At 36.7% G+C, this 27,384-nt stretch overlaps 3 protein-coding genes across 3 annotated transcripts; 1 reads left to right on the top strand and 2 right to left on the bottom strand.

Moving 5' to 3' along the window:
• Positions 1-1,537: 1,537 nt before the first annotated feature.
• On the bottom strand, positions 1,538-26,964 carry LOC135680990 (heterogeneous nuclear ribonucleoprotein F). The gene is made up of 9 exons (XM_089113692.1): positions 26,852-26,964; positions 25,686-25,820; positions 25,318-25,423; positions 24,688-24,872; positions 22,602-22,740; positions 17,731-17,850; positions 9,139-9,530; positions 3,683-3,787; positions 1,538-2,869 (listed from the first exon to the last, which is right to left on the bottom strand). The coding sequence occupies exons 2-9, from the start codon at positions 25,804-25,806 to the stop codon at positions 2,661-2,663; spliced, it is 1,377 nt and encodes a 458-aa protein (XP_088969818.1). The 5' UTR covers positions 25,807-25,820; positions 26,852-26,964; the 3' UTR covers positions 1,538-2,660.
• LOC148958046 (uncharacterized) lies at positions 4,442-9,313 on the top strand. Its single transcript, XM_089113691.1, has 2 exons — positions 4,442-6,146; positions 7,087-9,313. The coding sequence occupies exon 1, from the start codon at positions 4,442-4,444 to the stop codon at positions 6,107-6,109; it is 1,668 nt and encodes a 555-aa protein (XP_088969817.1). The 3' UTR covers positions 6,110-6,146; positions 7,087-9,313.
• Positions 6,133-8,768, bottom strand: LOC148958047 (uncharacterized). Its single transcript, XM_089113690.1, has one exon. The coding sequence runs from the start codon at positions 8,766-8,768 to the stop codon at positions 6,927-6,929; it is 1,842 nt and encodes a 613-aa protein (XP_088969816.1). The 3' UTR covers positions 6,133-6,926.
• Positions 26,965-27,384: the final 420 nt, after the last annotated feature.

The following is a 27,384-nucleotide window of genomic DNA, read 5'->3' as shown; positions in this document are numbered from 1 at the left end:
CCTTCCCTGTCGATTTCTTAGTAATTTCATAGCACTAAAAAACACAATTAAAAATGGGTGGTTTATTCATCTGTAAATGAGTTGATATCACGTACCTACCAAGCTGTTTTACTGCTTACATTAGCTAGAAATAGTACTGTTATTTGTAATGTAACCCCATAGGCTTCTTTGAGCATTCAGACTCGTACCCAAACCTACAGAAATTGCGAAGGACAAATGCAAGCTAGGAAGGCGCTGCAACCCCATCCTAGTTCAACATTGTTCGAATGTAATTGCTTAGCATTCAAGATGAGGAGTGTGTTGGCAGCCCTCCGTCCTGGAATGAAAATGTATGCGAAATAATAAACAAGACTTTTTATCTTGTTCGTCTCCCCAACAAAAAACGCTTGGAAGAAATAATTTGCAAAATGTTGTATAATTTATGTCAACGTTGAATTTTCTAACTTATAGCGTGTGCAATAAGATCTCTGCGTTTAAGTTCTACGATTTACAGATTTATATTCTTTGATTTTGTATATAATGCACCGTAATACACTGCATTGCATGAATATTTTCATATTCTCATATATGTATGGTCAATCTTTATTTACAAATTGTTATTGGAAATCCCATATATATACGGTCTAAGCCTCGTTAGCAAATACATAAGGCCTAAACTTGTTGCAGCTATATGGAGTGTAAGCGCGAACAAAACGCGCAGTAGCTTTTCCCTCCTAACCTGAGCAGCAAAGCCCAGCCTGTCAAACGACCGGCCTAAGCAATATACTGCCAACAAGATGTCACTCGAAGTTGACTTTCAACAATTTCTTGTTGGTCTTCCTGGACAACTATCCCAGGCTCGACATCTAAAAATCCTTGAAATCGTTAGTAATTTGAATATGTTCAAGTTTTGGGATACAAGTCTGCAAGAATTTTCACATGCAATTAAGGTATTCATTGAGAGGCGGAGGTTCGGCAAAACCTCTGTGTATCTTAGAGAACATTTTAGTAGAAATCAGAAGCGTACACTTCGAATCGTGTTTTGACCTTTTGTATTGCAAACAAAATTTGTAAATCATGCTTATTTCTAAAACAGCTGATATACCTGAAACTTCCGGCAACAATGTACAAAGGTCGACCATAGGTAAATGAAGCTGCGAAGCTTTTTATGCAATACGATATTACAAATTTGTACCTGATAGAGCTTAAACGATAAGATCATACAAATGTCAAGTGCACACACTTATACGTTAGAAGAAACAATGTCGATATGAATTGTATAACATATTTATATCAACTTTTAACGATATATTTACAATCACATCGTATAATAGACTCTTGTCCCCTATTGCGGGAAATGTCACATCTCTGCGTAATCAAGCTTTTGGTCATGTAGCATATTAATCGAAAAAGATACAGCCAGATATCCCATGGAATGTCTAATACACGAGCTTGCAAAGCGCCAGTCATCATTTTATCTGTCAAATTCCGTATTACATTCGAGAATCTAATCAGGTCATGCCGTTAAACAGATGATATCAGGACAAAAAGACAGATGTCGCATTTTTCAATATAATGAACACATTGGTTTAACTCAAAATTCAGAATACTCTTCATAACATCTGCTTCATAACCCATGCCTAAAGTCATTTACACAATGTTCAAATAGGCTATATACAGAAAACCATTAACTCTATCAAACGAAGAACGGATAAAACGACGGTTGCACAAGAATATTATGGTACCCATCCCATGCCTACAAAGGCCCATTTATTACACGAAGGAAAACCCAAGGTGCAAGGAAACCCCTGTTAAATGCATCTAGACAAATTAGAAAAAGAATAAACAAAATTAACATGAGGCGAGCCTATCTGGTATTTATGTCGACTGAAAAAAACGAATGATCAAATGATTGTTCAGAACTTCTCAAAGATGAAAGAACATATTTTTAAAGGACGAGGATATAAACGTCACGACCTGAGGATAAATGCCAAACAATGAAGAATATAATCTGTTCTTCCAAAACAAATGAGAAATCCTGACTTCGAGAACAAATTTCAAAACAGAATCGTATAACAGAAAAGATTAGCTTGGGCGTGGCCGCAATCCCAGGAAACACTTCAATTTAATGACAATAAAACAAACGTTTGTGGATATTGACTCTCAAAACTACACTCTGTATGCCCGATGTTTAACCAGAGTTTACAAAACAAAACCAGGTGTAGCCCTTAAACTATTTCGATACTAAAAGAAACGTCGCAAGTGAACTTTATATATTAAGTTTTTACCCAAAATTAGTTCCAAAATTAATAACAAGTTTTAAAAGAATGTAACAAAATTACTCTAATTTGTCAGAACCAGGCGAAATAAAATCAATAGTAGCTGAAGGGTGAACTTGACTGTCAACACACGCATTGTGGTTATTCATAGTATCATCTGCAACTTTACCTCATAACATCAATTGCGATGGCGGCAGATTAGACTGTTACATTGAACATAGATACTGCGAAGGATTGTCCCATTCAGTTATCTTAAAAAATAAAATGGCCTAGCTTATTTATAAACAAAGAACTTAAGATCCCACACCGCCTATACCAAGCAAATGCATCGTATCACCCTACAATGAATAGACCCTTAGTTTTATCAAACGAGTTCAGCCCATATTCACACGTAATCGCAGATTAGTTGTACGCTTGCTGTCCAAAGAAATTCCCAGCTCCAGGATATGTAACGTCAGCAGCAAAATTTGTTGATTCAGCCGAGCCTCTCATTCGAGAGCCACCCATGCCCCCGTAGTTACTGGAGCCATATCCTCCAGAGGACCCGCGACCATAGCCTCCTCCGTAGCCACCGCCATAGCCCCCGGAATATCCACTTTTGCTTTCGTTCACTAAAAAAAAGACAAATTCTGGTAACAGGGGGGCATGAACTAGTTGGGAATTTCTACAGAAGATGTTATAAGATAGGGAGACTGTTCTCCAGGAAAAAGGAGGCAAAGAACATTTTATAAAATGTGACAACGAAGGAGCCAAGGAATGATGAAAGGGAAATCGTAGGGTGCAGAAGATAAAAAGTAGCGTGACGGGGGAAAAACAGCTTTGGGAAGGAATGGGAAAGAGAACACAAGATAAAGGAAGAGGGTGACATATGTGGTGAAAAAACCGAAGCAGACATAAAAACCATCTCTTGCTAAAAGCATATAGAAAGACAGCATATCCCTACTAATCAAACAGAAAAAATAGAAAAGGACAAATTTTCGTCTTTATGAATGTTTTGATCATAACAATTTGCATTCGATCTATGTAACGTTGTATTGCAAATATCTATTTCTACCATGATGTAATGCAGAATTCGCTTAAAAAGCATCAATGTTTTTGCTGTGCAAGCTTGGAATGATTTTCCCATAACTGATTTTCCCAAAAACAGCGAACTACTATACCGAATTGTTATAAGAAACACATCAAAGAATACTTTATGCGTTGCCAATAACCAAAAACCGCGTAAACGACGGCGTGGTCTAAAAAATTGTCGTGTATGTAAAAAGCATTTTGGACTAGAGATTTCAGAAAAAATTATAGGGCTCTTTTTAATTTGTAACATAAAAACCGAATGGTTTTTTGTGTATAAATTATGATAAATGAAGTAAAAAAAGAAATGAAAAAGTGAAATGAAAAAGTGAAATGAAAAAGAGAAATGAACTTACTGGAGGAGCCGTATCCACTGCTGCTGGATCTCATGCTGCTCCCACTCCAACCGCCAGAAAATCCACCGGAATTTGACTGTAAGAATAACTCGATGTAGCGTCGACCTAGAGTGAATGAAAGTTTATCAAACCTTGTTAAAACTCTGCTCTTAGAACTTGTGTATACAATTTACTGTGTCAAACTTGGAAATTTGAAAAAATATGACAAACTCAAACTCAATAGGTGACGTCAGAGGACGCTGCACATACACCAAGTGTTATCATTCTAGTTGATTATAGGATAATTTATTACTAGCGATTTAATATGGACTTGAAATAAAAATACCAGTCCATGACACTTATGATATGAAAATGAGTCTTTTGCACGGAATCATATAAGACCATTTATGGTATTATACAAGATTATACAATATTATTGTACTATATATACTATTATATTTACAATAATATTATAGAATGAGACACGTGGAGCGCAAGACACGAGAAGAGAATGGTAAAAAGGTAAACAGGGGACGCTAATGGGCTACAAAACACGTGCACCACTAAGAAAACTAACATTGTCAAGAGTTCACTATGAAAAAATTGAAAAGCAAGGGTTCAATAGACCACTTTCGCAATGACGTCAAACGGCTTTTGATAGAGAGGTACCATATCGAAAACGAGAATACCGATGTTCCAACATCATTTCGCAAAAAGTAAGCACTGCGATTCGAACTACTATTGGAAATACATCCGCTTAAAATTGATCTATTCGTGAAAATGAGTCAGAAAGAGCACTGTGAAATGTCGGAAAGTGTTTCCAAGAAAAAGAAGAGGTCTCTTGGACGTCAATGTGCAGCATACGGATGCTATAGCACTTTTTATAATACCGACGGAACTGCAAGCGGCCTACATTTTTTTGGATTTCCACAGAAAAATCCTGAGAAACTTCGTTGGTGCAATTTAATTAAAAGAGTAGATGGAAGAGATGATTTTAAAGTTACAAGCGCGACTGTTCTTTGTGAAAAACATTTTGCTGATGTAGATATCAAACGTAATCCCACTCACTGGCGTCTAGTTACTGGGACTGTTCCTTCCCGTAATCTCTATGAAAGTAGCACAATAGCAATAAAGCCTAAGTCACGCAAACCTCCGACGCACCGTTCAATCCAATTGCCAATTGCATCTACAGTTCCTGGACCATCTTTCACTGTTGCTGAATCTGCTGCTACTGATTTTCTTCCAGATTTCTTTGAAGAAGCACTTGATGTTGCTGATAATTCTGTTACAATATCAACGCAAACAGATTTCTCTTTTGTAAATTCAGCTGTTTATCTTCCTTCTGACTCTAGTAATATTGATAATGAAATTATGAAAGCCTTTATTGAATCTGATAACTTCAAAACAGAAGCTGAAGCATTGAACCTAAAGATTTCTACATTGAACGATCAAGTGGCCCTGTTGGAGTTACAGATAGCAGAATTAAAGAAGTCTCTCTTTTCAATTGAAAAATTAAAAGCTGATGAATCTGCAACAAAGTTTTACACTGGTTTCCCTAACTTCTCTTCTCTACTGGCAACTTTTGAATATTTTGAACCAAAATTGTCTCGAATGCATTACTGGCGTGGTAAACAATCATCTCTCAATACTGATCTTGAATACCATGAAAAGTCTTCCTTAAAGCCTGGCAGAAAGCGCACACTTTCTCATCTAGAAGAGTTTGTGTTGGTGTTGATGAGACTGAAAGTTGGCTTGTTTGTTTCAGATTTGTCTGATCGCTTTGGAATCTCTCCTGGTCAAGTTTCAAAGATCTTTACAACCTGGATTTGCTTTTTGTATCATGAACTCCCAACTTTATTTCCGTTTCCATCTCAAGACCTTGTGCGTAAAAATATGCCATCTCAGTTCAAAGATTTCCCCACAACTAGAATTATCATTGATTGTACTGAAGTTTTCATAGAGGTTCCATCATCAATGAAATCACAGTCACAAACATGGTCAGATTACAAACACCACAACACATGGAAGGCTCTTGTTGGAATTTCACCAGTTGGATGCATTACATTCATATCAAAGTTATGGTCTGGCAGAGTTTCTGACAAAGAAATTACTCTCAAATCAGGTGTGTTATCACTTTTAGAGGATGGTGACAACATCATGGCAGATCGTGGGTTTGATGTAAAAGATATCCTTCCTCCTGGTGTTACTTTAAACATTCCTCCTTTTAAAGGCACAAGAGCACAGCTTTCAGCAGAGGAAACTGAAGAAACAGCCCGAATTGCTTCAGTGCGTATACATGTAGAAAGAGCCATAGGAAGAGTTAAAAATTATCACATCCTTGATGGTGTTTTACCTCTTTCACTGTACCCTGTTGCTGATCAAATCTTCACAGTATGCTGCCTCCTTACAAACTTTTTACCTTTTTTAGTAAATTCAAATGATAACTAGGTATAGCAGAAATAACAAATAGCAAGTCACCATTTAGGTATAACGTTTAATAATATATATATATTATATCACCAATAGAATTTTTGGCAAAAAATTATTATGAATAATTATATATATTTGTATGGCTCAGTGGAATTAGCGTTGGTTTTTGAAGCAGCAAAATGGAGTTCGATTCCAACCACGAGTGGTTTGATACAATTGGGCAGCACCCTTGTGGTAATAATTTTCCTCCCGTCAGCCTTAATCTTATGATTACATATATATAGTATACACATAGTTGTATGTAATGAAAATTTCTGTTTACTGGTCTGTCATATAGTGCTAGATGTTGTATAGGCAGAGCTGTACACATTTTTTGTCAATAAAACAGGATGGTTCTAAGTTGCTACATGCTTAATGCAATCATTATGCAGCTGTATATACAAATATGTTCGAAATATCATATTTTATCAAAATAGTTGTCTAAAATGCTTAAGTATCTAGTTGATTGTCCAAATCATAGTATTCCCAATAATGTAATACATATTATCTGAAAGTATATTAACTATGATGTTATACAGTGTAGATAAACATATTTTCAACCTTTAACAACTGTCTGTACAAAGATATCTAATACAATCATATTGTACAATGCAAAAACGGCTTTGTGTGTATATTCCTGTCAAGTTTTTAAAATTATCAAACGTATAGAATTAAGAATGTTTTGTGATGGCTAGCTCAGTAGTAGAGATGATATTAAACACTTCTACAAATACTTATCTTTTTTTAAAATAATACATACTGGTCTATTACTTATTACTTCAGATATATTATCACTTCATAAAATATGCTTTTTATCAAAATTCTCCCAGCCACCATGCAAATATAATTTGAATCCCTGTTTAACACGCTTTGTGAAAAACTCAGGGAGAACTGCTCTACAAAAAAAATACTTCAGTCTTGGAAAAACATAATTGACCATAAATTCTTCATCAAAGCAAATGGTTTCAACAAACAATGGCCTCCCAGTTCCAAACCAAACTACAAAATCAACTCTCTTTAAGTTTGCACAAAACATTTGGCCTTGAACTTGGTAGAAGTATGCATGCTTGCGCTTCAGCTTAAAATTACCACCATCTTCAACAAGAAAGAACTTCTTATCCTTCAGAGCTTCTTGAAGAGACATGTTGTACTTGGAAAATGGACATTTGATTTCCAATCCCCATGTTTCATTTTTGTAAGTGACTACACCATCTAATGAAGCACCAAGATAAGGAAATGAGGAAGACAATTGCAGACCAACATCAGAAACTTGAGCATTGATACCTTTATCTTTCAGTAACATTATATAAAGCTCTTTAACATGTCCTTCGTGTTTCTGGCCATGGCTAGTTGCAGCTGTTGTGAAAGTTTTATAAAACATAGAGTTAAGCTTAGAAGAAGGTTCAACAGAGTTTACAGCAGCAGAGTAAAAATTTGATGCAGTGATACGATACATTCGATGCTTTTTCCAATCATCATTTGAAGCTTGACCATGTGTTGTTTTTTCAATATTGGAAATTTCTTCTTGGGACAATGTTGTGTTTTGGCAATAAATGTCCATCATTTCTTTGAAGGAGGAAGTTGAAATATCGTAATATTCATTGAAGGAGATGGATTCATAGAAGAAAGGATGTTCAGGACTGGATGCAGTGGCTTCAGTTAAAGCAAGTGTGTCAGAATCTGCAGGTTCAGAAATTTCATGAAAGCCAAAAAAACCACTGTTTGGTAAAGCTTCTGCCAATTTCATTTTGAGGGCTTCAAGTCTTTTATCATCAATAGCTTTATCAGATGGAGCACGTGGATCAAAGGATTTATAGTGAGACAAATTACTTTTCTCATTGTCCTTTCCAAACTTGATTTTTTGTATTATCACTTCATCTATTGGAGAGGGATTGATGGATTTAAGAGCAGTTGCATTTGGAACATTCCAAGAAGACAGCTTTGAAGTGCATGATACAGCAGATGGATACTCTCGTAAACCACGTCTGTTGAAGTCTTCAAGAGCAAAGAGAACACCCCCAACATGGTTGCAGTTGCCAAAACCACCAAGACCAATACCAGCAGGACAAGTACATGCAGCAGAGCAAACATCACCAGAATTGATTGACAATTTTAAAATTACTTTGTATAAACACTTCTTCATTGAAGCTTTGACTCTGACATCAAAATAAGAAAAGTTGTTATCTGTTGCAACGTCAATCTTCTTTATAAACCCTTCATAAAAGAACTGGAAAGCTTTCAGCTTCTTATATGATGTACTTTTCAAAAGAATGTGCTTGAACTTGGACGTTCTTATAACCAAATATTCGTACAACTGCAGAAAATTAAAAGCCGGTGTTCCACGTAGGTCAGATGTCCATGGAAGATGCTGACATTGCTGATGGAATGCTTCGTAGGTGTATTCTTTCTCATGGCAAAGGAGAGAGGATTCATCTAACACATCTTCAGAATGCACACTAAATGTTTTTGCACGGCAAAATACGGCAAACGTGCGAAGAACAAGATCGGCCTTAACACCGGATGTTTTCTCCTTGTAGCGCTTCAAAATGCTCTTTAATTCCGCTACTGTTAATGACCCCAAATCTTCCAAACACTCGACAACTTTTCCTTCAGGAAGCAACGATTGAAACTCTTCCATTTCAAGATCTTAACTGCTCAATTTTAATCAAACAAACGCTTCTAATTTTCCAAACAAGATCGGTGTTTCGATAGTTGTGCGAAAATGCCAAGGCAACTGGAACATCGGTATTCTCGTTTTCAATTTCGCACCTCGTTTTAAAAAACCTTTTGACGTCATTGCGAAAGTGGTCTATTGAAACGTCAGGGTTTTTTATTAAAAAATATAGTGAGTACTCGTCTTGCAGAAAAGGATTTGAATATACGTGACAATAATTTTAAATGGCCAATTTAAAGTCGCTGAACAAGTTTACAAATTGTCAACAAATGTCTTGTCTTGTGGATTTCAACGAATGAAAAAGCTGCAAAATGTAAGACTTATCCAGACATACCCATATTCTGTTTGTGCTTGCCCATGGCTGCAGTCGCTGCCTCGTGGGTTGCGAAGTCAACATCAGCCTCACCCTTTGGCCGCCCGTTTGGCTCGTAAATTATTCTAATGTTAACTGGATTCAAGGGCGAAAAGAACTGAACAATATCATCTTCGGTTGAATCGAAAGGCAGTCCCCTCATATGCACACTGTGTCCAGTTGTACTGTTCATCACTTGCATGGTGCCACCGCCGTTTCGACCGCCGGCGCGACCTGGTCCTGGACCACCGGCGCCAGTTCGCGATCTTGGGCCACGTCCACGTCCGCCAGAGCTGCCGAAGCCACCAGATCCGAAATCATCCATAAAGTCATCGTTGAAGCCGCTAGCTCCAAGTCCACCACGACCACGCGCCCTGCAATGTGAACCGATATGAATTAACCAATGTATCACGAATGTCATTTCTGATGAAATTACAAAATAAATCCTGGATACGCGGGCAGCTTGATACTGAAATCCAGGTAATTTAAAAACAGCTTGAAAATCCGAGTGAATCATATGACACAGGGCAAAGTCTGAGCAAAGAGAAGATAGATCGAGACAAGATTAGGCTGAGAATAAGACTGAAAATCAATTACTAAGTTAAACGCCCAAAGCTTGTGGGACCGTCACAAGTCGATCAAGCAATTTAAGCTTAATTAGCCATTTTGAAGTAATCAAGGCTCCTAACTCGATAAACAAAGCGACTGGCCTGAACGACGAATGGGTAAATAAAGGTCTGTAAAAATATCGAAATATTTAAAATCAAAACTCGAGAATTTAAGATACAATGAATTGGTGTAAAATAGCCCCAAGATTGGCGTTCTCGTGTTGGAAATAATTCGCATGAACGCATGAACTGTTATCTAAGATTTTTACAACTGGACAAAATGCTTCTTCCAAAGATTCTTGACCAGCACGTAATAGGGCCTTGCATATCTATAGAAACTTTTTCTAAAATTTTCCAAAAATTAACTGAGAATTTTCTTCACACTGCCAAAGCAGGAATCGAAGAAACCGCGAACAGAACATTTAATCCAGTCCAATCGGATGTTGAAGGTTGAGGTGAAAACACAAGAAGAGAGGTCTAGGGAAGTGACGCCTCGTTTAAAGTCAAGCATGCAAGAGAACACTGCTTAAGGTTTTGGTTTATAAAAATCGGTCCCTCAATAAGACATAATCGAAACTTACTTTGATCTCTTGACAAAAAATCAAGATGACGTTATGCTATTTTAAAATATAAAAGTTACATGAAAACAGGTGGGATTAGTTGTGGGATTAATTGAAACTTCTACATAGCAATGAGCTGGTCATAAGTTATCCGAGACAAAAAGAAATTGTGAATGAGTTCCACACGAAGGGACTCTTGTATTAATGGATGTCGGCGAAGGCGACCAAAACATTTAATATAAATTTCAAAGGTATTATAAATATTAATACAATAAGGTATTATTTCAAAATATGAATAAGTAATCGAAAAACGAGCGTGATGCCAGGTGAAATTGAGAGCCCATTTAAACGCGATGATCGCACAAAGACGCTGAATTATTCATTACCCTTGAGTTAACTTTGCACTTTGAAATGAAACACGGTTTCAGCATCAAGAGGAATAATTCTGCAATAAAATTAAATTTTCTAAACCTATACAAGATGACGGCCGCAAGACAAAAAACGAACCAATGTGGAGCATTTATTGAGAGATGTCTGGGGTTAATAATTAAACGCATTTAAAACTTCCTTAATAGGAATTCACAGCTGTGTATACCGACTAAGCCTAGCATTAAACTGAAGTATTTTCATTTGTTATCAGTAGGGAATGCATTTAGGCTTCTGTACGGGAATTCTTTTCATCTATCCATTTATCTAATTTCCTTTTAATTCATCAAGCTCCGACTCAATCAAAGCCTTGAACCGACAACAGAAACAGCATCGCATAAGATTGGGATTTACTTGCGTTATTCGAAACTAGGATAATTTGCATGATTTCCACCTAAAATCACAGCCATTAACGAGGTATTTTCGTAGCTTTAAACAGTGCCAAACCCAAATATACTCGATAAGGTGAAAACTTTATTTAAAGGGTATGGCACATCAGGTAGAATCCACAAGGTTTGTCAGGAGGTTGTCGGCTGGCGTATGGGAAAACTGTCGAAAGCTTAAGCAAGGGCGTTGCCGCTAAACAGTAAAATTTGTAAAAGGACACAAAAGAAAAGTTTTAAGAACCGATTTGGCTGGTTGAGATGATTTGATCACGTCCACTTACAAGCAATCTGCACAAACATCTTATTTATGAAAATCATATCTTTTTGGTTTAACGCGGAGAATATGTTTCCAAATTAAAAATGTATTAAAGCAATGAAATCTAAAAAGCATTCTACAATTGATCGCAAATTTTTCCTTTTTTTGATTTCATAGGTTCTCTGATTTCATTAAAAGTTCCTAGACAATGCAAGACAACTCCAAAGAGCTCCAAACAATTCCAATGAATGGCCGTGAATGAAGAAGAAAGCCACCATACAGCCATGTTACATAATAAAGCTTGTTAGGCTATAACATAGGAAAAACATTACAAGATGATAGAATCTAAGAGGCAATCAGAAGGTAACTTCCCTGAAACAAAATTGAAGATACCACACCAAAAAACAAAGTAATTTTGCATTTCAAACGAATACGGTTCACTGTTTCCTTCCAAGCGAGGGATGAGAAATAAGCCTGAGATGAGAAATAAACAAGTTCAACGACTTAAAACAGGAGATATGACAGATAAATCGTTTATTTCAACACTGCAAAAACTGTGCTTATTCTCAGCTACTATAGCTGGCGTTTGATGAAAATTTCTCACGAGAAAACTTTACCACGGACGAATGTCAGGTGCATGCGGGCAAAGAACGTCTCGTAACACTGATATTATTACGATTTCGTTTGCTAAGAGCACGTGTCTTCCACCACAACGCAGCTGATCATCTCATTGACACCATAGAAATCAAAGATTTATATTGAAAAGCCCAGACTAAGATGCAATGACTGACAAAATCGTCAAAGGGGGACCCTCCTAGAAATTCACTAGCGCCTTGGGAAACAATTTAATCCAAACAGAGACCAGGTTTTCCAGACGTAAACCTATTTTGACAAATAAACTGAATTACACTCAGGTTTTATAACGTAGCACAAGACTAGCAAGCCAATAAATTTTTCTGAAATTTTGCTGGCACCAAGCTTAAAAAAGATATGCAATAATTTTTCCAATGTCTCACAACAGCAACAACCTCTTCCAATACCATATGATCTTGAGGCAAATCAAGAGCGACCTCGCGGAGTCGATACTTGCAACTGACCTACGATATCATATTTCATGATTTTTTGGATTGTTTTTGAACAACCCCCGGCAATAAATTCTGAATACAAACAAGCACATGATATATAGAATAAAATCAAGGGTGTCAGTGATGAAATCATTCAAGCTGTGCGTAAAATCATGGAAGCGTTTGCTTCTAGTAGACAAGTGTTGGGAGACTGCACTGTAGACGTATGCAGAGTAGATATTACAATCAAATGAAAGATGAAGTAGACAAAACTGCCTTTCTGAAGGCTTGGCATTTGCACCACTCTGACTACCCAGTGGCGTGCCTTATGATTCGATCTTTATACGCTAAATTCATAACATTAGACCGTCAGTAAAGAAACCTTAGAAGCAGACTCAAAACATTATAAAGAAAAAAGCCATCTGCAATAGTCATTCTGAGAGAAATTCTTTTATAACACATATCAATAATTAATCCTCTAATTTTGCGCTATTTACATTTCGTCTGTCATCCATCCTGCCCTTTGTCTCGTTCAGATAACTTATTTCAAAAGAGAACAGTATTTTGTCAAGCTGAAATTGAAATTTTGATCATTGCGTTCCAAAGTCCTCTATCAACATGCTTGGATCAACACGATACCCCCACACAGTCCAAAGTGAACTCAACCTCATAAAAATCAAAATTAAGAATATTTTTGAATGATGCATTTTATTTCCTACAAAACTGCCCTAGCGCCTGTCAATGCAGTTAAGTGTGAAAGAAGAGGAAACAGGTCTCCACCATCCTGTCAGAATCAGAGGATGCCAGCAGTCAGAACCAGATCAAGGTTTCAGGACCACAAACCTCCAGATAATCTTCCAACCCCCGGCCACAAATACGTTAATTTCAGGCCATCTCATATGCAGCAGGCAGATGATATAACGTGTCCTGAAGAAGGCTTTGTGGTTGGGGAGGATGTTTTCTTTTCCTCGATGATCGCAAAAGTTTTTATCTAAGACATGAAAGCGGGCAGCAGAGCATTTTCGAGCAATAGAAAGTTAGGAGAAGGCGAGAGTAACTTTCAGTAAGTAGAAATCTTGGCAAGGTCAATTAAGTTCTTGCATTGACTGAAGGTCGGACAGTCGAAATAAGAAAAGGGGCACTCTAAATTTCACCCATCTTTTCTTTCTTCTTTTCCCAGTAAGCTCAGAAAATCATATTAAAGATTTACTAACAGGAGAGCGGTTGAGGTTGGTTGCACTTCTTTAAAACAACCATTTCAAACCAATCATTATAAGGTATTTGCTTAAGAAAGTGAGAAACATGCTAGTGACATAACAAATAATATCAGGCTTATGTGGTCGTTACAAAACATCACCGTGGAACAATTAATGAATTGTCTAACTCTCAACCTATTACACTGAGATCAAAGGTGAATGTAAAGCTTCTAACATTTATGCCAAATGATTGTTGAACAAGACTATGTACACGCATTTGCATTTAAAAGAAACCATCAACATGAAACCGAGCCCGAAATGTTGAAAAATTAAGAAAACCATAGTACTGACTACTGCGTGAAAACCCATCACTTACAGATGGGATGGCGATGATTTCTATGAAGATAAGGCAGAAGGATTCCTGTTAAATTCACATTGATAAATAGAAAGAAAAACTCCTTGCGACTGATCAGACGTTCTGCTTTACATTATGATATAGGCTATATCGGACGTCATTTTCATTTTTTGAAGTAGTTCCATAGCACTTTTGTATTTATACCCTGTGATGAAATTCATTATACCAAAATCAAAAAAACTAAGAAACTAAGTACCAATCTTGACCTTTGTTTTTTGCAAAGAATGCGTGTACAGCTTTCCCTTGAAAAGTACACGATGTTCTTAGAGGAATGGAAAAAGTTTGTCCACCTCTTGCTCCTGACATCATCCTACGAAAGGATGCGATCATACTGAGGAGGAAACATCGGATGGATGGACCAGATATCACAACAAGTCTCAATTCGATTATTCATGTAATCAGTACGAGGCTGTGGTCATCACACATGTGAAAGGCTGTTGAATGTTGTCGAATGTGGCCAAAATACTGAAAAATCAGCGTGGGAAAATGAATCGATATTTGCGAAGACCAAGGACAATCTTGAGGGCGAAAATGAACAAGTTCAACATCAGATTTATGAAGAATTAGTCGGGTTTATGAGGAAAACACTTTTGTGAGGTAGCTACGGAGTTAAGAAAAGTAATGCGAGGGAAAAGTTCGGCCTTGTGCAAGTAAGGGGACAGAGAACATGATTTTCCAAACCATGTCACAGACAGGTTTATACTAACACATAAATATTGACAGAGTTAAGTTTGGTGCTGACACAAATAAGGTACACCCCAACTTGTCAAGAATCACGCCTTGACATTTTCCAAACGGACTAAGTGCAGTTGAAATTCAAATATTCTCATGACCTCGAATCGTTCTGACAGCAACAATACAATAAAACGCCAAGATGAGATACAGCAGGACACCGGGCTAATCGAATATTCATTCTTAAAAGATTTCCAGAGATTTACCACTCTTAAGAATCAAACAAACTTTTGATTCAGCACGGGTAAAATCTACCAATCAATAAAACTGGAATGATTTTATCAGGAAATACAAAGCACAAAGGAGTGTCACAAATGTAAATTTAACTGGTCTGGTACATTAACCTTTTCTTGGGGTGCACTAGGAAAAGCTGTCGATTGGGACAATGAAACGCTGCTGATTGGAACAAGAAAGTTCGTCTTATATCAAGAACTCCATAAATAATTATAGGAGAAAGGACAAATCTCTAAAACTATGGATAATTGCTTACTTTAAAACAGAAGTTCCTTTTTCGTGCTTGAGTCATTCTTCAATACTGTTTTTGGCACACAATAAGATGAAACAAGTATATTTCTTCCCAAAGGTTTTTTAGAATCATATATGGCAACGATGTGGGCTTTACACTCACTTTTCTAGTAAATCCATTTTACACAGAAAACGGTAATCATTTTAATTACGTCATCAACCACAATTTAGACCCCGTCCTCGCAAACCAAACTAACACCCGCAGCCTTGATAGGACTGTTCTTTCATAGCAAAACAGCCCGTTAAATTTTGTTAACGAAAGAATAATCTAAGAAAACAGGGCCGGTAATTTTTTAATAAAGAAGTAGATATTGCAGTTACTTGTGTATAGAATGCGAACAGATGGGAATGAACTTTGGACGAGGCAAAAAAACAGCTTGATAATGGTGAAGTTTGTTTCGATAAGGGAAGCGTTCTACACACAAGGAGCATTCTTATGTGGAATAATAAGCCGTTCTTGCAATGGAAATACATAAAGCAGATGTGCATAGCATGCGAAAATGTATAGAGAACAGCATCGAAATAATATACAATGGCAAACAATCCTTTATAATAGATTGTAAATACAGTATGTCTAACGACACAATTACCCTCTTCTAGACGACGTTTTCAAACAAGATATACAAACATTTCCATTTTTATTTACCCGCAAAAGGTGCGTGATTTTTATCGACAGGAGGTTTAACATTCATGTTGGCTTCACCACGAAGCAAGCACACAAGTCATGCTCGGTGAAATATTGGTTTTTTGAATGGATTTCAGAACAGTGAAAAATTCTAAATAGCAAACCTAAATGATACTAAGAATTAATGATATTAAGAACAGATAATGAACTCATTTCAAAATAATTGTTTTTGGCCTCACGCCAAACAGATGTGGTATTCTTTTTATCGTTCGTTTTAATTAAGGTCAAAATTAAAAAATCTCCCAGAATAAGAACTTTTTCATAAAACTTCTAAAAGAACTTCATCTCCGTCGTTGTAGGGGTTTCTAAAATTATCATTCAAAACGTCAAAAATAATTAAACCAAAAAATAAAAAGTCCTTTACTGGTACCACACTGTGACCCAAACGAAGAAAAAAGCGAAAGAAAAACCTCTGATTGAGTATTTTAAAGACATACGAAAACAAAACACGATGAAACACAATACTTAAAACAGGAAAATATGTTTTCTTTCTGCGCAACAAATTTCTTGGATTTTCAATGACAAGATTAGGTTCAGGTTGTTGAAACAATAAATCTGTTTAACAAAAATGGGAAACCATTTCCAAGAAAAAAGAAAAACTGTGGAAATTAATGTAAAGTGGAGAGTCCCGCAAACCGTGGACACATCCTTTTGACAATGACCTGTTTTGGGAATGTGTTAAAAACTACACCATAAAAAGCTTTAACTTAACAAAAACAAATGCCAATATTGTGAAGCAAGCAGTTTGTTTGAGGAACAAACTTCGAGAAGGTAACACAACATAATTCAAACACCGAAGTGAACATAAAGAAATTGAAAATTATGAATGAAACACATAATAATGGGGCAAATGTAATCTTGTAATGAATAAAAAAGCTGGAAAATCGTTGTAATGAAATGACAAAAACCATGCTTTCTTAGGCACATTCGTCAAAACCTGATGAAAAGACATTCTTTTCAGATAAGATAGATGTGATTGTTTGAAAGATCCGCTTTTCCGCATGGTCTCAGTTAAATGGTGGCTTTAAGAGAAAATGCACCGTCAAAGGACAGATATTCAGCCAATTTATAAAGAAAAGTCCGTTTTTGTTAAACAGAATGCAACGGAGCTGAATTAAACATTCGATCGTGTTCTGGAGCGCGCGTGCTTGTGAAAAGATATTAAATTAGTTATAGTAAATAACAACAAAAAACAGACAATCGCATAACCTGCCTCGGTTACTGTTAAGAATACTAATCGTTTCTGCAATACTTGAGTGAAAAATATCTCGGTTGAATAAAGTCAAAAAGTCGAGGCATTTAACAGATGGACTTGGACATATGGCTGGCTTGAAAACTTTACCTTACCCGGCTGAAATTAAAACATTTGAAATAATTATCAATAATTGTTTGAAAAACTGTTGACGAACTTACCAGCATATCAGACATAGTTCTTCAGTTGCCATAAAACTTTGTACGTGTTCCAAACCCGAATACCAGCAGTGTATTTATAAAACAGTTGTGCGATATCTTAACGAATGCTTTGTACAAATCAGCAAACCGGAGGTCCCTACCTCAAGCCGACATGTTCTACGTGGTTTAAAGTCTGTCAATTTACCAGTTGCAAATAAATTACACCTTTATTTATATGCAACTCAGGATTTAATGCACTAATCCGCCTGACAAAGACCGGACTGAATAATCAACGAAATATACCGATTCCTAATACGAAAATGACTTGCCTGCCACCAACAGAGCCAGGTCGATCGTACGGATGGGGTCTAATTGACATCAACGGCTTGAGCTTCGGTCCGACAACATATTTTATCTCGCTTTTCGAGCTTTTGAATATCTCGATATATCTAAAACGGAGAGGAGAATAACGCGAATTAATGCAGATCGACAAGGCAGGACAAGGTGCTCTAAGTGTCCACAATGTTCACATACGACTCAAGCAAATACGATTTGCATATTCTAATGAATAACTGATAACAAAGGATCGGCTTCGCACGGGGGTTTACGTCCTCACTTAAATACGTTCTGTCGCATTCTATCGCGCGCGGGAAAGAGCAAATCACGTATAGAAATTGGGTTGTACATGCTGATTTATAAGACTTAAAGAGATTTATAGAAGCCTGGTTTACAGTAGGAGGCCAGGCAGTCATGCTAACAGCGCAATTCTGGGAAAATAATGCCTAAAGGGCTATATGCTAGAATCAATGTCAGTACAAATTACTTCCAAGCAAGAACATGTATGAAAAACCTAGTTTGGTTTCCCTGTCACAGAGGGTCAATGGAGTGAACCCCTATTCCAAGAGCATGTATTTTCAAAGGGAGAACCATTAAACAGATGTGGAATTATAAACCCCTGAGTGAGAATAACAATGGACGATAAGACGCAGCTTTTTGTGTTAAATATGAATTCAGACCAACTGCTTAAGAGTAATCTGATTATGAGTCAAGACACTTTTGGTCAGTCTCTTTTTAAGATTTTAAGCAGATACGAGGCTGATCCCTGATCAACAGAAAAGTTGCAAACAAAGTCTTCTTAGGCCATGATTTTTCAACAAAGAGTTTCAGAACATCTGTCATTTAAACCGCCAAAACACTAGCTATGGTCAATTGCGTCACCTGAGTGGGGTATCTTGTGGGGGTCGTCTGTTCAATAGGGGCATTTCAAACTCCGTTTGCCTGTGAGTTTAATGTCAATTTCTGTCGACAATTTCCAGGTATTTTTGTGAATCAATTGTTGACAGCGATGAATTTTCATATCTTACGCATTCATGGAGCTCTGAAACAAATATCCAAAAGATTCTCCACTGTTTGATTCACCACGTTTTGATTCACAAATGAAAAAGAATAATTATCATATAATATTTCTAAGCTTATTTAGAAAAATAATGAATCCGTTAACGACTAAAAGCCAGTTTGTCCAAGCAATGAATCCCCATAAAAGTAACACCAACAGGCATGTCACAAGAATGACAAGAGTAACGAGCAATGTTAATGTCTATTTACAAAGACTTCGTCAAAAAAGACACACAAAAAAGATGCCTCCTCAGGAAGAAGCAGCCAACATCTTCTGGATGGAAGCTGCACTGATTTCTAGGATGCAGCATCTCCTCCACTTTCTCCTTCACAGGATGGAGAGCCCTCATTGACCCTTAGGATGGAGCACCCTATCGTGCTTCATCCTAGGGGTGCAGCGACTCCCTCTTGTTCCTTAAGCAGCATGTTCATCCAGCTATTTATGATGGAGAACTCAAAATGATCCCTTGGATTCAGCCCCTGCTTCTTAGGATGTAGCACCCCCCCCCCCCCAATTCAGGGTGCGGCAAACCCAGCCAATCAGCAAACGACGTAGGACAGTAGAAAATGGAGGCACATAATTCTTTTACATACAATGGACATTTTTGGCAATTTAAGATGCGGGCAGTATGCTATCTACCATCGTCAGCCAAGGCGATATTTCCTCTCCTTTAAAAAGACGCTCGCTGTACTATTTCAGTGAACTATGAAAATCACCTGCCGGGGACATAAACCTGATTTCTGCATCTATCTAGATTTTTGCTTCTCTGTGCAATGCTTACCTCCATTAGAGTAGCTGATTTCCACTAAGCACTTCGTGACTTGTTAGAGCCAAGTTGCTTACTTTTGTAAGTAGATGTTTTAACGATGCGAAGGCGCAGGCAAATCTCTTTCAAGCAACTGCTGTTAACTTCGCCATTAAAAACTGGGCACAGATAGAGAGCAAAACAATTCCACAGCGGAAACGAGTAATACTCTTCACTATTACCCGTCCAGCTGACATCCAAAGCATTAAGTCGCCTGATAACACATCAGTTTGTGGAGTCAGATTTCCAAAATACACGCTTAGTGCAACAGGCCTATGGACAGACGGACAAAAGGCATGCTTTATGCCAGATGTTTATCCATTGCGGAGATTTGCTGTTTCATGCCAACCAATAGTGCAGTTCAGGACAACATTGATTATTTTTCATTTATAGCGCTTCAAGAGGTCATCCAAAACAATTTATTTTAAAACTATTCCTAGTGCATGTATAACTGCTTCTCAAATTTAAATCTGGTTGGCCTGGAAATTCGGAAAACAAAGGTAGAATAGTTTGTACCTTAAAAAGAGATGGTCTTATAAGAACAAACAGTGGTTGATGACTACCACAGAATGTCAACTATACAAAGACTTATATGAATGAATATAAAGAGACGTTGACTATGTTATCAATTGTTGATAATTCCTTGCCTACAAAACTTTTAATATGCAAGCCAGACCTACATATAGAGTATTATACGTACGGGAGTATATGACAGGGGAGCGAGGGAGATAGTGTCATCCACCCGCTGTTTGAATTCAGACCAACTGAATTCAGGCATAAGGTACGAAAAACAAGGACAGCATTTTTACAAGAGTATGTCTTTTGGTATAAACTGTATGTGCACTGTTGGGGCTTATAACCGACAGTCATGGGGATAAATGTCGAATTGGATAGGAGATGAAAAACCTTGATAACATACAGGGGGCTGTGCGAGTTACAAAAGGCGGGCATGCCACGGGGATAAATTGCACTTATCTCTGCTTATCAGGTCATGGACAAATCGAAGCCGTTTCCTCGATACTAATTGCACGAGATTTGATTCTCTTCTTTTTTTCTGAAAACTTCACGCCAATACGATGCAGCTTATCTTTAAGCTTCACTTATTCGTTGGCGGGCGACAAAAAGTGTAACTATAGAAAAATTTGTAAGTCTTTAATTCGAAAAGTGAGTCTGCTATTAATCTTGTTGAACATCCTTTAATTGTCCTTAAATGTGATGTCTTTAGAAAATGGGTGGCCGATTCAACTTAAAAATGGTTGCCTGTATTGACCTCTAGCCAAACAGCAACACAAAACGCACCGCTGCCGCCACCAAGAAAATGGACTAAGGGGTGATCCACTTGAAGAGGCTTTCTTAAGAACGCGTAAAATACTTAGCTGGCATTATAAGGTTCGGGGCAAAGGTTAATAGCAAGATTGGTGCGCATCTCAAACGACTGATGGTCCACCTTAAAGGACTCTTAGCTTCGACCTACGCAATTTACATGGCCTCAAATAGACACCAACAAATAAAGGGTGACAATAATAGCAGGCTTATTCAGTTATAAGGCCGGTAAATTATCTTTAACGCGATCAAGGTGCAGAGACATGCATACACTATTGCAGACTTCCTTTACAGTAGATTAATACTAATTCATAAATGTTTACGCATAAAGAAGGTTTAATAACGGCTGATCAGGAATATCACCACAGTCCTACTTAAGATGAAAACCTTCTCGAAGTGCAATTGGGGCACACGCAAGTGACGTGACCACGAAACGACGATAAAGACCAAACAATATCACTTTCCCAAGACTGAAAAAAACGTTAAACTAATTGATAAACGAGCACAATGAGGACTACCAAAAGCCACGATTCAGTGTTGACCCTTGTGTCGAAGATTGCTTTTTGGCGAACTTTCTCACCGGTTGGCAATTTCAAAGTTTGAGATAGAACATGATCCTGAATCATTCGTTCATTTGCGATAGTTTTCAGAAGATCCGAAACTTACATTTAGACTTAGCCTCGACCTGAATTCGAGACAACAAAGGCTCTTAAAAGTGGAAGTTAGCATGTAAGTTGCCCTCTCAACTAGTCTAACAGCGGCGCGCAAACTTGATTCGAGCACAGACAACGTTAACGCAGAGCCGATCCTTTGTCTACGCATGCTCTACAACAGCAAAAGCTATATTACTTGCAACATTATAAAGCAACCAGCGGTTACAGTCTACCCCTATTCCTATTTAAATAAGTATGTGATAGAATCACTTACCTTCGGAAGAAAATAGGCCACCACTAACCATTGTACTAACAACAAATGTCGATTTTGCAGCAACTACCCTCAAACACACCCCCCGCCCCCATGTCGATTTTGCAGCAACCACCCTCAACCCCCCCCCCAAAGAATAATTTGTTGGCCATGCAAAAGTGATATTTCATCATACGATAAGATACAGTATGGAAACTAGAGAATACGGAACTTGGCTTCTTTATCGTGATCAAAATATTTAAAATTGCTTAAAAAACAGAAGTCACTATCAAACCGCAACCAAGCAACTTTCGGCTTCTAAAAATGCAAAGGACAAGAATAGTTTATCTTATCACTGACCACAAATTAGATATCCGTTAGAAGAGAGGGCGATGGCCATTAGACTGATTTCATTTGGGCATGCATTCTGAGCGTAATTGCATTTAAACGGCATTAGCAGTAAAGAAAACTGGATTAGGTTCTCTAGATGTTTTTGGTAAACCAGTGGTTTAGATTTCAGATATTTTGACAACCATTGTAGGTGCTTGTGAGGTGCTTCAGGAACTATTTTTCAAAAGTAAATTACAGCAAGCCACGTCGCATTAAACGCAGCAAAATCGACATTTGTTTGGGGTTGCTTCCAACAACTATACCGCTCCTTATTTGGTACAATGATCATAAACAAGGTGCCTGACCAACCAATGTGTGGTAAATACAGTTATAAAGTATATAAAAGGTGCCTGACCAACCAGGTGCCTGAATAAACCTCCCACCTGTGCCCGATTTTTTCCTTGTGCTTTTGAAGTGCTTGTTCGGCGTCTTTGGGTGTGGCAAATTGAACGTAGGCGTCCCCCGTACACCTCCCATCCTGGTCTAGTGTAATCGTAATCCCATAGGGAACAATCTCCAACCCTTTAATCCCAGCAATGAAAAGAAAAACCCAAATTAGTTATAGATAAAAATATAAAGAGAAAGCCATCCCCAAAGCGTTCTCTACTTGCGTTATGAAATGCTGCTCTCTTAAGACAGGTGCTGTGGAGTATTTGATATTCCGAGGAGGGACTTAACGAAGAATGTTAACGATAAATAGCAGCTCTGAGTACATTGTATTTTCAAGTTTGTTCAATTTTAAAGACCAACAAACATAACATGGAAACTTATATTCTTGAAAATAGAAGAGAGTTGCTGGCTCTAGGTGGTCTGTCATAAAAGATTGCTGACGCAAGTAGAAAACACTCTAAAGGATTGTGACGACTCTCTTTTTCACTTCGAGACTGTGACGTAATTCAAAGAATAATCAAGTTGAAAGCACGATTATAGTTTTATTATTTCGGACTTTGCATTCGCTTTCTCTTGGGCGGACCTACCCAGCTTCGGCTAGGTATTGCAGGTTGATTGCTGGGTTTCAGAGTATGAGCAAATCGTTTTAGTTACAGGCGTTTAAAACCATATGCAAATTAGATTCCTTCAACATGGAGGTTAGATATCTATCTAGGAGATAGGGTTAACTATTTTCAGGCTAGTTCATACTTATTTATGCATATTATTATTACATAGCAAGATTTCTCAATGACGTTCTTAATCATGAATCTCTAAAAATGTTTCTTATTTAGTCATTATCATTCTTAGAATTATCACCAAGCCGACTTTTGCTTCCTTTCTTCCTAATAACTGACTTAATAATTGACTGATTCAAATGCAAATTATTTTGCTCATTCTTAGCTTGAAACTTGTGTTTGCAAGCACAAAACCCTCCGCTTTTTTGCAATGTGATCTGGCCACAACTATTTTGAAAATTTCTGCAGTAACAAGCTTTAGTATTAAACAATGCTTGAAACCTCTGGAAATCAAGATATACAGTAAAGATAAATTTAATAAATTGCAATCCAACTTTGTGTTTCCCATTTTAAAGAAAATGGGTTCTTCCTCTTGTTCAAAATTATAATTCATGATATCCTTTATTTCAGAGTCTCACTTACTAGAGGGGGCACTTATCCGAGTGTGGGTGATTAATCCAGAAAATATGGTAGCCTGATTTCCATATTGGCAAAATATTTCAGGGAAAGTTTTTCTCAAGAAGGTTTTTTTGCTCTTTAATGTTCACATGTGAAATTTTTCTCACGAAATTTCTGAATACTTTACAATGAGCTTCTCACTACAAGATGTCATTGTTACTTGTTTTTGCTGACAAGGAACAAAAAATAAAAAGCTAGAAAAGACAATGCAGAAAACATCTGCTCAATGCAGCGGGAAGGGATAATTCAAACATTTGGTGAATGGAATGAGACATCCCAACCACAAGATATTTTGCATGAGGCCATCACAACTAAAATACTTGAATATCTTGCAAACTTGGCTGCATCAATAATAGTGAAAGAAAGCATCAAAAATAGGGAGAGTACCCTTCAAAGAGACTTCAACTTTTTTCTCAGGGATATTTTGCTTGAGAAATTTTGTTAAGATTAAGCGGGCATGAGCCGTCAGCATTTTTCTTGAAAAATTTTTCTTTGTGAAAATGAGGCTTTTGAGAGACATGCTAAATTAATTGTGGAATATGCACTACTGATAAAAATTGATAGCATAATGTTATTGCTAGGTATTATGCTGTTTAAATCTATCATAAATATATGTTTATACAAATTCATTTATTTAAAAGAATAATTATACCTATGTTAAACAAAATATGCCAAGTTGAAGGAATCTAATAAGAAATCATAAGCAAAACTTTCAATATTTTAAAAACTGTATGTATCTGATCAAAAGATTCCAGGGAAAAGGGAGATAATTTTGATTGCTGATGGCAACAAGCCAATGCAATGCCAAAATGAAAAAGAATAATACAAGACAAACATAACACACCTGCAAAGAACTCTGCAATGTCCTGCTTTTGAGCACCATAAGGTAAGCCCCTAAGTCGAATGACAGCTTCTGCATCAGACTCGCCACCTTGCATTCTTGTGACCACCCATTCCATCTCAGAATATTTTGACTCAAATACCTCAATGTACCGCTTTCCCATATGTTCATTATTGTGACCCAATGCCCTTTAGAAAAAGGATTATAACTATGCTTTACATGGTGATGTTTTTGACAACTGCTGGTACCAAAATTTCCATAGATTTAACTCAACCTTGCATCTGTACTATTACATCTTACTAGTTATACAGCAAATTAAACCTGTCATAGAGTCATATGGGCAATGAAAAGCAAGGTAGCTTATCACAAATAAAAGCATATATGCACCAACACTGGTAGATCTAACAGTATTTACAATGTTATTTATACAATAGTAATTATAATTACTTTATGGCACAAATTTTTTTAACATAAAAATGAAAATGGAGAAAATGATTCTTGCCAAGACTTTAAAAATAAAAATCACCCAGATCTTGGCATTGGATTCTAAAGGGAATTAAGGACAAGCTCATTTAGCATTTCATTCATAAAAGAGGAAACTCAAATGAAACTTCTGACAGCTTAGACACTCACTTGTTAAAATCGTCTTCTGTACGCAAGACAACAAAACACTCTCCACTTGGTCTGCCATCTTTTGTATAAGTCAAATGAACATCACCATCTTCTATTACAATGCAGTCTAGTGACAAGGCAGACAAGAGGTTTGAGCAAAAATAAAAACAATTTCTCAGGTACAGTTTTTCAGGAAAGAAGACAGTCCAAATAATCTTTAATAATATAAAAAAATATTAACATTTACTAAGAACAAATTTTTATGCTTTGTGATCTACTGGAGATAGTAAAGGTAATATATAGTACAATTAATATTTTATTCCATCATATAACAAAACTTCAGAGGGGAGAACAGGAGGGAAATAAGTACAAAAAATAGCTGCAGTTACCATGGAAAAATGCCTTTATTTCAGCTGGGGTTACAGACCATGGCAAACCTCTAAGTTTTACAACAAATGGTTCATTGGATTGATCGCCATTATTGTCATCTGCAAAATTGTGTCCATCCATTTCTGCTTAGAAAACTAAAATAAATGATGAATATTCATTAATATATGTTACAAAATTGGCAAAAATTAAGATCACTTCTTGGGTTTTTGCAAGCTCTCATTTGAATCCAAAGTAAACCATTTTTAAAGGCAACAAAACAATAATGCTTATATTCTGATTTAGTAGACAGTAAAAGAGGGACTTATTTATTTTGATATTATTAATCTCTTTCTTAAGGTATGAAGGCATCAAAGAAAATAAGTCTTTAATTAACGATTTTAATCATTAATATGCCAGTGCCTCCCACAAAGACAGTGATTATGGGACTGAACACACAGGAAACGTTTTGGCTTCTGCCAATTAAAACGTTAGTAGTATGTTTCTAAAGAAACCAAAATTAAATACAGAAAAGGTGTCTGATATCATTTTAAACAAATTTATCCTGTCAAAAATTTAATTGACCAAATTTTTGTGTTTAATGTAACAAGTTAAATACAGCCAAAAGAAGGTTGTTTAAGTTGAACAGCAACATTAATCAGCAAAAACAGCATTAAATGTAATGGAATTCTAGAAGTAATAAAACTGAAATTACACTGTCTGTTTCAATTTTCGATTTATGTACATAAATGCAATGCTAAAGGTAATGCGTTCATATTTGCAACATCCTGTGTTCTCATCAAAAAATACATCACGATTTTCAAGGCAGTCTTTCTTGGTATGTCTAGTCTCGTTCTTGACCCCAATTCGTTGTAGGGTGAGCATAATCGAATTAGGGTTTCTAACAGCATAGGGAAGCCCTCATTTCATGTGGGATCAAATGATTTACTTCCTCTAAAACCCGGTAAATGCATTTAAACAAGTTGAAGGCAGTAAATTCTACTTGAAAAGGGCAATAAGGACAATTTCTACATTCTCCATACTGTTGTCTAAACACACACATAGGGCCTAGCCTGAAAAGCCTAGGCAAATATATCTGAATCTATGACTAAATCACTATGATCTTAAATGGAAACGTTCTTTAACTCTTTTTTAAGAGGAAAAACATTATAAACAACGCATCTTTTACCTGTGTAACTGAATATTAAAAAAGAATGCAGATGCTCTTTCCAGCGAAATTCCTTTCGAAGCGGTAAACTGCGAGAGACACTTCCACGCGCCGTGGTGAAGTATGAAAATCACGAATGCGCAGGTATTGTGCGTTTACCCGCGGGAGGGAGAATTCCGATATCAAGATTATGATTTAAAAACATTTTCATTCAAAAGATGATGCTCTTATTTTATATAAAGATTTCGTTTTAAAAGGAAGGGCTGAGCAGAAAGATCTTTAGTTATTTTCTTCAATGATTAAAACAAATTGAATATAAAAAGATTAATAATACAACATCCAAAGTTATTGATATTTTTTATCCAGGCAAGACACCGTATCAAAAGTTTCTCAACTTTTCAAAATGTATGTCTAGAGTTTCTTATAGGGATTTAGATAAAGGTTAATCTTCATCTTCTTGTTGATCCATTGATTTAATTTGCCTTTCTGACTCACATTTCATAATAATCAAAATTGCTTGCTCTTTTTATTATTTAATTATATGGCCTTTTCAT

Source organism: Rhopilema esculentum, chromosome 18, assembly GCF_057945365.1.
Source record: "Rhopilema esculentum isolate cy_ngs chromosome 18, ASM5794536v1, whole genome shotgun sequence".
Classification (NCBI taxonomy): Eukaryota; Metazoa; Cnidaria; class Scyphozoa; order Rhizostomeae; family Rhizostomatidae; genus Rhopilema; species Rhopilema esculentum.
The sequence above is the reverse complement of the archived record's forward strand: the minus strand, read 5'-3'. Positions and strand labels throughout refer to the sequence as shown.